This window comes from Oxyura jamaicensis, chromosome 3 (genome assembly GCF_011077185.1).
Source record: "Oxyura jamaicensis isolate SHBP4307 breed ruddy duck chromosome 3, BPBGC_Ojam_1.0, whole genome shotgun sequence".
Classification (NCBI taxonomy): domain Eukaryota; kingdom Metazoa; phylum Chordata; class Aves; order Anseriformes; family Anatidae; genus Oxyura; species Oxyura jamaicensis.
In genome coordinates this window covers 51130299-51141328 of record NC_048895.1, presented here as the reverse complement: position 1 = coordinate 51141328, position 11030 = coordinate 51130299, and the positions used below count along the sequence as shown (strand labels likewise).

General features: G+C 40.4%; 1 protein-coding gene across 1 annotated transcript in view; it reads right to left on the bottom strand.

The window, feature by feature from the left end:
• Positions 1–3207: 3207 nt before the first annotated feature.
• PCMT1 (protein-L-isoaspartate (D-aspartate) O-methyltransferase) overlaps positions 3208–11030 on the bottom strand; it is a 41199-nt gene continuing 33376 nt past the window's right edge. Inside the window, exon 8 of the mRNA XM_035320728.1 lies at positions 3208–5342. Within this exon, the coding sequence (XP_035176619.1) occupies positions 5330–5342 (13 nt within the window). The 3' untranslated portion in view covers positions 3208–5329. The remainder of the gene's footprint in view (positions 5343–11030) is intronic.

Genomic DNA, 11030 nt, shown 5'->3' with positions numbered 1-11030 from the left:
TTCCAGCTAACAAGAAATGCTTACCAGAGCTTTCTTTGTAATTAGAAACCTACTTTTTTTCATGCTGCTAGTTGCACGCTGCCTGGTTTTGCAGTGGTCTTAGCCTGAACACCCCCATAGCCTTTCCATAGCCCTGCATGACGATGGCAGTTCCAGAAGCACATTTACAAAAGAAAAAGGCTGAGATAGGTCAACGTGATGCTCCATTTGCTTTTAAAAATCCTAAATAAAGCATAAAGGCTCCAATCCCAAACTGCAGAGCGAGTCAGAGGCAGTGACCAGCAGCAGCACAAACGCTGCCCGAACAAAGCAGAGCCTTTCCAGTAGCCTCAGCAGGCTGACAGCCGCGCAGCACAAAGGTCCACGCTTGCTGCTGTCACGAGCGTCAGGAACCTGATTTTTTGGTTTCTACTGGCAAAAGCTAAAAGAGTAAAAGCACAGGGAAAAAACAAAGACGATTCAAAGAGCTGATGGGTGTATGGACCAAACACAGGCAAAAAATATGTAGTGATTGCTATGGGGAAAATAAAAGTCCACAAAGCAATTAGCTTGACCAGGGGGCGGGGGGGGGAAATGTGTAGAAGCACCTTTGTTAAATATTTTTTAACTAGTAGTTACTTAAATCAGGAAGCAAGAATGCAAGGCTACAACTGCATGTGTAATACAACAGAACCCCTTGCAGAGCACTGAATGTTATACCAGACCTCTGCAACGCAAACACTGAGAGCACTGAACTGAATCAGCACAAAAAGCCAACATAGAAATTAGTTTTTATATGTTTTAAAACATAAAATCTCATCTTAAAAATGACAGAACAAGAACTTTTACCATAGTTCATCACAACTACCATCACCTAACACACAAACGAAATATATTTATGGTATTTAAATTCAAAACAAATGACTGAACAATGCAGATATAGGGGGAGCAGGAGACCTGACTGCATAGGACTGGAAAGAATGGGGAACTAGGCAGTACAGTGGGAAGTAGGGACCATGGGGAAAACACCCCCAGAAGCTAATTTCATGCCCAAGAAACTACTGTCCTTGGGGTGATAAGCTGCTCCTGAGCTCTATCAGAGTACTGCAGTCACAAAGTTGGTGCTCTGAACCACCCATTTCCCTAACCAGAGGGCTTTGAGACCGCCCTTGTGGTCCATAAGGCACCTGAAACAAAAGTTACCGATTAACCTCAAGTGCCTTTTCTTCACTATAGAGAAAAAAAAAAGGATTTGGTGGAACACGCTAAACAAGCTACTTAATCTGTTCATAATAAGGAAGTTGCAAATACCTGCCTAAACATGGCTGAAAATGAGACTTCACCTTCTCAGAAACTTCAGGGAATGCTTTCAAGAATACGCAGCAGGTCAGTTCCTCAGAAGCGCAGAGTGAAAATGGTTGGACTACAAAGACACATTAAAAGATGAAAGTGAGATCTCAGAGAAACAGTCAGTGGTCTTTACAAAACGAATCTGTTGTTGCTAACACGGAGGGCTGTTTAAAAGGCAGGGGATTAAGTCATTCACGTTTCCAAGTTTGGCTTGATGAGACAAGCGGGCTCTCTCCATTGCCCCCAGCAGAAGCTTTCAGTCAGTTTTCAATGTGAGTCTGGAGCTCCGCCGCACACATTTCAGCAGTAACCATGCCCTTTAATTTCTCTACTTAAAGAAACGGGGTTTGTAACTCCTGAGCACGTTCTGAGGGGTGTCTCAGTAGCACCCTGCCACGCGCGCAGGAGCACAACAAGAGCACTACTCAGGAAGACTCGGAGCACTGGAGCTGCTGCATGGACAGGCAGCTTCCACCTGGCAGGGATGAAATGCTGGAGGCAAACAGGACAGGGATGGGCCGTTTATAGTATTTCTGCCTGTGCAGGGCCCAGGTTTAGCCCAAGCTGGTTTCCTCACAGCTGGCTGAGGCATGGAAACCCAGAACTTGCTGCAGGCACTCAGGGCACACAAGTGTGTATTGGTAACAGAAAAGGCAAAGGGGTGTGAGAGGGCCTTACAAGTGCCTGTGCACTTCCCACAGCTGTAGGAAAACGGTTGAAGACCCGAACAGAGGTCACAAGGTAAATCATTTGAACCCACAAATCCACCTTAAATCCCACGTTTGAATCCATCCATTGCACACCACGTTGTTTAAGCTGGAACTGACACTTCCTGACGTGTAAGGCCTGGATGCGCTGAAGCCTTTGAACTCAGTCAGAACAGGTTAGCACCCCTTTCTGGAGCGAGGATATTAATTCAGATATTTCCTCTGGGCATTTTAATTTACCTCTTTGTGCTGCTGTTTAATTCCACACTCGAAATCCCCGGAGCTTGTCACCCTGTCACAGGAACCGTGCAGTGAGGGACAGCTGCCAGCTTGCTCCAGAGCCTGCCACGCAGGGCCCGCTGCTGCCAGCCATCGCGTTATTGTCTGCTTGGAACTCGCTGGCCACAAAACGTTTCAGGAATCATCCAGGTGGCCTCAGCCAGCAGGGCCGGCCTGCACCCTGCATACCTTAGCTTCCCTCCAAAAAATCACATCGTGGTTTCTGTTCCCTGAAGTTAGCCAGCTGGTTTGAATGGAAACCACATAGACAGATAATTCCCAGTACTTAAACAGAAAACATCCCTAAGCCACAGCAGACAGCTCTTCTCCACCAAGCTCCCACAGCTGTTTGGGGGCTTTCAAAACACGTGCGTGTGCCCTTGGTTCCCCTGCTCAGCCTCTGGAGGCTTTCTGCTGGTAATACCCGGATCTGGGACTGCCCCAGACAACCTGTTCTCCCCAGTCCTTACAATCACCTGTAAGCCAAGACAATCTAGTGAGAGATCCCTGCATCTGTGGAAGGGGAAAGAGGAAAGAAAAAGGCCTTTAACCCTACAACTGGCAGGCCCAGCTAGCTGTCCTCAAACCCTGAGGGCAGGCAGAATTAACACCTCACACAGAACTCACAAGCCTGTGGAGAACTCAGTCAGGCCGCTCCCCAAAACACACCGACATCCACTAGAGGAAACTCCAGAGTACAGTGACACTCCACTTATATCCCAAACAGCATTACCAGACGTGGTAACTGCTGTACTATGCTGCAGTATGCTAATTAACAGAAAATAGACACACATTTCTGGTCGTTCAGAATTTTTTTTATACATGCTTGCTTGCTTTTTGGACATGTTAAGACCTGTAAAGGCAAATAATAATAAATATTCAGACACCTAAATACAGCTTCCTCTCAATTCGTTTTATTTGGCAAAGTAGCAATTCAGACAGTTCACACAGCATTTATTCAAGCTCTTCAAATCTTCCGCATGACAACTTGTCCTCTTCTCCAAGAAGCTTTTACTTCAGAACCATTGCTCTGTCACGGAGGGGTCTTCGTTTCCCGATTCCTAAATGCTACTCCTGGATACTCCTCTCTGCCCGAGTACCTCGACCACCTCAACCCCTTCCGTGGAACGGGCGCCACACTCCCGGCCACCTTGGTCCCTGAAGCCTTGCACCTCCTGAAGTGGTTCTCCCCCAAAAGGCTGTTGCCAGGTCTCAGCTTTGTCACCTCTTCCAAGCTAGGCTAGCTTGTCACACTGTGCCCAGAGACGAGAATTTGGATACAGTTGAGCTCTTAATCTCTCATTTGACTGATCAAATTAGTGAGAAGATGTAAATAAAAGCTGAACTCAAATTGAATGAAACAGTGACCAAAGGCTGAACATTAGCATGCATCATTTAAGATATTTCACTTCAACACCAAGAACTAGATTCACAGTTGATTGTGGGTTAGTACAAATTTGTCAGACGCAAGTGGGTTTTTCTGAATTGTATTTCCTAGAATACACGCTACATTAATTCCTTTGTAAGATTCATCTTCGTGTGTGTGCTCCCAGGCTGCAGTCAGATCAGGAGGTGGTACGGTAACTTCCAAACATCTAAGTGAATCGATACGTAGCGTTCACAGAGGAATGGGATTGAGCTGACCTTCAAAAGGAAGGTTATCTGAGATGTTTTACTTACGATGTTACCTCTTTTATATTCGGAGGCCTCTGAATTTTAACCTTTCAGTGATTAAACCTGTCACAAAAATATTGCTGTTCCACCATAAACAGCCAAATGCATTTTGCAGTGATCACTATATGTTGCTTTTATACAGTTTTTTGTTTTATAATCCTTTTTATCATTAAAAAAAAAGAATATCAACATGCTGTTTACCTTATTTTCTGGTTGTGCCATCTGAGCAAGAAGGCTCAGACAGGCTTCCCCACTTTCCCAAAGCAGCTCAATTTCCTGTACTGCTTTGCATTTGCCTGCTGTCATTTTGCCATACGCAAACAGAAAACTTGGGGAAAAAAAAAGTTTATAGCCTTCCACTGTATCACATTTTCATTGTATAATAATAAAGAGTTCGCTTTCTAAAAACCCAGACTTCTTCCTGGGTGCCCACAGAAAAAGGAGAACGTAAATACAGCAGGCGGCTTTGTCAAAAGCAACTTTCACTTAGGACTAAACATTCAATTTTTAATTCCTATTTTTAAAGAACCTAAAGACCTGTGTGTCTACCACATGCTGACCCTAATCCTCCACACAAGCACAACCTCCTTTCTGCTTTTACGTTAATTACCCCAGCGACTGGGATGGAGTTTGCATCATATTTATGGACCTGAATTTAGGTGTACTGTATCAGCAGCCAGCTACAAACCAAACCAGTTTCAAGACTCCATTAGTTAACGGAGAAGGGAAGGGAAAACAATGTCTTATGCCCAACAGCAATATTTAGTAAGAGTGGCCACCTCTGATGTCTTAAGTTTAATATTTACAAATGCCTGGTTTTAAGGTAGTAAAGCAGCTGATTGTATCTACTACATGCTAGTCTATGACACCATGTCAAAAGCTTAAAAAGGAAGTTCATCTCCTTTTAGTAGCATCTAGCAGACATTGGAACACAGAAAACCTGATATTACCTATGTAGTGTCGTAAGGTGCACAGAAGCAGTTTTACCAAGGGACACAGGAGCCAAGAGAAGTGAGTGTTCAAGTACCCCCATCAAAATTAGAGTTCACAAGCTATAGGTCTTCGTCTGCAGCTCTGCAGAAATCCGCTTTCAACAGATGAAAGTAAAATAAAGGCATGTTAAATAAAACAGTGCCCACATAGAACTTTCCACCATGTCTTTATCAGGTTTGCCTTGAGCATCTAAGAAAATAAAACAAACACCACGCTTTTCCATGCTGATAACAACAGTATAACGAAGTCCAAAACAAGCTGCAATGCTGTTGGTTTTCAAAAAGCTTTTAGAACTGGAGATGAGCAGTCCACTGTAACACTATGTTTGGGTCAAGATGATGTAGCTTTTACAATTCATCCCTGCAGAAAGAAAACACACGCAGTTATGATTCTTCTCCCTCTGGAAAGTATACTTGATAAGTTTTGATACTGTATCAGAATACACTGAAGTGTTCAGACATCAGCAAAACTTCAGAAATCTCATCAAGCATTTAATTAAAAAGGAAAAGCAACAGCAATCCCATATTGTCTCATTATGTGATGCATTGTGAAATATGGGTCCCTCCTCTCTTTCACATTTAATGGATCATTTACTTAACCTAACATCCCCCACGCCATCCAAACCAGTAACTTTGTGAAGTTACACGGCTATCTGTCATCCCAACTCTGCTGGCAACATGCTGGCAAGAAGCTGAGCCAGCTTACTAGACAGAGTATTGGCAAAAACACATGCTCAGTAGCTGTCAAAGTTTAACTTCAGCTGCAGTCTCTCAAGAAAGCTAGGAACGCCTCACACCAGTGCCATGAAGTCTGCACCGTTTCATTTCTTTTGCAGGGGAACTCTACTAGCTCTTGAAGGACCTGTATGCTAAATCAGGGCTAGGTTTTGGAAAGGGAGAGTGAGGGGCTGTTACAGCAAAAGGAGGAGAAAGGATGCATCTAGAAGTCTGTCTAAATCACTATGAGAACTCCAGAAAATGTAGGCTTTTTTTTTTTTCCTACACATCATTTAAAACACATTGAAACAGGAAATCTACAGAACCCATATTCCAGCAGTGAAATTATCATGTATTAGTGATTTGTTTAAATATTTCTAAAGCGTTTTTGTCAAATGTCCATCAAATCTGAAAGCTGTGACACTATCAATGTTGGAAAACTCAAACAGAAGTGTTTGCTTTTTTTCCCCCCCCTTTCCCTCCGCCCCCAAGGCACATGTGATCTATAAACCGACAAAGAGTTTGCCCCAATTTTTCTTTCGGTAGGTGCATCACCCTCATCAGCCAAAGCAAACACTGTCTGAATTAAGAAAAACTTCACTAATGTGATTGCTGGCTCAGTCCCCGCTAGTATTTCCAGCTGGTACATCATGCAAACTAACCACAAAAACCGTGCCACATGCACACAAGCAAAAGCTTTAACTTTCCCAAGGCGCTATCCTTCCGAGTTCACGCAGCATGGAATGGCAGCATGCGCAAGGTTTTGAAAGCAACCAAAAAGGTTGTTGCAGCTAGTGCCTGAATGACTAACTCTAGCTAATACAGCTGGAACACAAACCTTAGGATTTGCTAGTCATAAATATTTGCATTCCTTGCACTTTGCACTGTCTTTTAGTAGAGAGGTACTAATAATAGAGATTCAGTGTTGCAGAAGTTAGAGAAAAAAGCAAAAGGGAAAAAAAATCTTGGTGAGAGGAAAGAAAAATCTGTTTGTAGCCAAATGTTTGGAAGTTCTCTGTATCTGCCTGGTTCAGGGAAGAGGTATTTGCTTACTTTAAACAGATTAAAATAAATTAATAACCGATATTCAGTTCGAAGTGTAGTGCAGGTGAATTTGGCCACTTACTTCATTCTTCCCTAAAGCTTCCAGGACCTGCGTCACCAGATAACATTTACAACACCAAAAAGTGTATGTAAACAATGACTACTGTTATTGCTGGTTCAGCCTCATATGCTGAATTGCTGATGTGGTTTGCATCCTGAATCCTACCATATACTCTCACAGCTTTGTAAAAGCCTGGTCTTTTACTGTGACAAACAATTCTTAATCCTTTACACCCAAGCTAGACCCTTAATAAACTAAAAGCATAAGAAAAACGCTGTATTTACTCTGAACTATTAAACACAGCAATTCTACCCACCAACAAATTTTGGCAAGGTTTTTACATGTTGCTAGCTCACTTAATACATTTGAAGTTTATTCTTTTATGATATGGCATTTGTACTTAGAATCCAAGTGAGTATACTGACACGCTAGTGTTTTAACTGTTGGTATTTCGCATTGCTTTAAGCTATTGCTGACAAAATAGTTAAGTATATCTCAGATGTCACTTTCAAAATCGGTATTTTTTCACATTGTTTATTCAAACATCACTGCATCAGAAGGATCAGCTTCCCTCAAGAGATTTTCTCCTCAGTCTTTGCTGCTGCTGAATCTAACAGCATGTCACCCTGAAACAATCCATGATGTACGTGTTAAAATTATGCGGTGTTTATTTTCTACTGCTGTGAGAAACTGCTCATATGTGTACTACTGGATTATATGCATATATTTTAAAAATTTAAAGTTTTAGATCTTCAGGCAGCTAACACTTCTCAGCTGTCTACCTACTGTAAACAGCTAGCAGACTTGAATACACATTGCAAAATAGCATCAACTGATCTTAACGTCAGCTGTATGAATCAGAAGCTACCAAGCTACAAAATTTATCAGGCTTCAGAAGCAATCTCACTGTTACAAGTCAAAACACTAGCTGACCCTCCCAGTGGTAAAAGACCTATGCTGCTATAAAACTTAAAAAGAGAGTTAAAAAGACAACTACTACTTCTTTGGTGGAAATACCCTGTTGTCTTCCAGGGCCATAAGAAAGATTACTGCTTAGTTCATGTTTTTTCCTCTCCTCCCAACAGGCCGGGACTGTTGGCTATGATTCTTACACAGCTCATGTAATTTCCCTCCACCTTCACTTATGCGCTCCCTCCAATCTGCTTACTGGCTCTTGCTTAGTAAGCTATATGTATATTTAGGTTTAAAGTCGTCACAGTAGTCCTTCTTAGCCCCTTGGAATTCTAGCAAGAGAATCTCTCACTTGGTATCATAAATTCAGGCAAAGCTGTCTTCTAAGCTCAATTCAAAATTTCAGAAGTCATCAGCTCAAAAATACTATTCTAAAAATAAATTTTTAAAAGCTTGGAAAAGTGTCTTGCATGTAGGGAAAAATATATACAAGAGTATTTCACACTTCCCACTGGGAGTATCCACTAGGAAACGAAGAAAGTTTCTCAAAAAATCTAATATGTAGATATTTGGGTAAATGCCAGAGTTTATTATGGAAAAAAAAGATCAAAAATATCAACAATAAAAGTAACAGAAGTTTGGGAAACATGTAAATAAATACATCTCCAACCTCTGTGTTAGAAGGCATTCAAATCTAGTATTTGAAGAAAGATGTACATTTATATGAAATCTGTAACTCATTCTCTTTGATCCACTTCATTTTTTTTTTTACTAAACACCATCTGATTTTCCCTTGACATATTTTTCATTTATGAAATATATGCTGTCATTAATGATACTGTATTTCTAATTCATATTTGGCCACATTCAGTACATGTACTCGTACATGTCAGTACAGCATCAATGTTCTAGCAGCCAATTCTTTCTCCAGATTTAAATTAAATAGACCAATTTTTACACCTGTAGTATTTTCATCTGGAAATAGGCTGTTACAAAGTATTTATTACATGCTATGATCAATCTCAGAGTAGGTTGAAACAACAACAAAAAGTAATTTTCTCTGCAGCTTTTTATACCAGTGTCAACATACGCGTTTGTTTTTTTTCATAATAAATCAATTTTAAATTTATCCTATATTTATTTCAGGTTCCTTTTACAGAGATAAAATAAAAACTTTAGCCATAACCATTAGTCTACATAGCCTAAGGAACTAAGGGGCAATCAATGGCTTCTAATTTCAATTGAATTTAGGCAACTAGCTCATCAGGTTGAAACACTGAATAAGGGTTTCTAAGCAAAAACCTTAAAAAATATTTCCTATAAAATAGCTTTTTCCAAAAAGGTGATTAATGATGTATGTGAAGAATGTGGCATTCAGTACCAGTCCCAAAATTTCAAAATCCAGGTGATCTTTTCCTTCCATCTAGTCTACATTTTCTTTTGCTATTAGCTCCATCTTTACATAATGAAGAACGATGCAAAGTATCTGAAGGTAGGTTTGACTTCAAATACCACTTAGAGATAAACACAGTGTTATGGATATAGCAGGACAGAGAAATTTGTTTATAGCTTCCTCAGAGTTAGAGTTCTGTATTTTATTCCACTTACTAAACCAGATTCTGTTTTCATATCGTCTATGTACAATTAACTTGAGTATAGTCCATTTGACCCAATTAATTGTTTTCAAAGGCTTTCAGAGAAAAAAAAGTAGAATCTGAGAAATCATATTTAAGTTACCCTAAGCAGGAGAAAAACCACAAGAGTAATGATTTATTATATCTCTGGTACTGGCTGGCAACAGTCTCAGATGCTGTTGTGCTGCTCTGTAAACAGCTCCTGCAGGCCTAGTAAGAGCTCTCTCCAAATTACTCCAATATGTGCATGGCCAAAGTTGCTTTATTGCTTCAAGTGGTTTCTTTCTTGCCAAATGGAAGGTTTTCTAGCCTAGGAAAATGCTGGCCATTTTAGTGGCCAATTTTAGACTATTTTGCGAATGAACACCAAACATGATGTTCTGAACATGATGAAACAGTTTCCCATGCAAGGAGTGATCTCGCTTCATGTGATGTTAACTAAGGGAATGAAGGTAAGCACAATGACCATTCAAATCCAATTAATTTTGTATTTACAGCCACTGAGCCTCTTGTATACTAACAGCTCTTTATTACAGAGAAACCTAAATAGGCTCTTTCAGAAGAGCCTCTCACTGATCTCTACTCACAGGTCTCCAACAGCTTAGGAAAGATAAACTTAACTCTAAGAAGTCCAGAAAACAATACCTCTATTACCTTTGATGGCAGCATAAATAGCAAATGCTGAATGATAAATAGTTTCCTTAGCAGCGGTTGGCTGGCCATACACTTTGGACACAGCAATACAGAAAAATAACAACAACAACAACGAGACAGAAGTAAAACCACCCCCTGTAAAGTCCACAATACAGCGGCAGTTATCCTTAGGAAAGGAATGAGAATTTTCTTCAGACAACAGGACAATTTAACAACAACAAAAAATATTACAAGAAGTGGGCTTCAGAGATGGCCTTTAACAGAGATTTCCAAGTCTGAACCCAATTAAATGTATGCAGGAAGAAATAGTCTCTATGCCACCATAGTGATCAAGGTCATACTTCAAGCTAAGCTTATCCTTTCTGATAACACCAATATATATTCTTAATACTTAAATTAAGAAAATAAAATTATAAAGTATTTCAGAACAAATCAGAAACTTGTAAGAAAATCTACGGGGAAGGAAAATGAAAGCCAACATCAAAAACAATACTCATAAGTGAAGGACGTCCGAAGAATGTATTACCTCTTCCTCCACCAGTACAGAAAAGAGTTCAAAACTGCACAGGTGAAATGCAAAGACCTGAGAATTCTGCTCCTAAATACACTACACCACCATCACTAACAGTTTGGGATAACCACTCATTCCACTTCAACACACACTGTTTGAAAAAACACATATTGCTGCTATGAAAAATAACTGCTACTATAATTAGGTCAGATGGAAAGGCAGAAAAATGCTTTCAAACTCCGGAAAAAAAGAAGGCTCAAGAAGAATATTATTTTTTAAAGCCTGGATTCCAAATCTGAATAAAGTCTACCACATTTGCCAGAGAACAAAAATGACCACAAAGCAAGACATCCAGAGCCTTACTCTGTGGCAGGAAGTCCCTGAGTACCACGCTGAGAGAATACTGACAACATTCAAGGACAAAGTATTAATTTACATAACCTACAAAACATTTGAAGAGCAAGCATGCTTCACAAGCTCTGAACTAAGCAGTAACTCAAAGGTGTTCTACAAGTA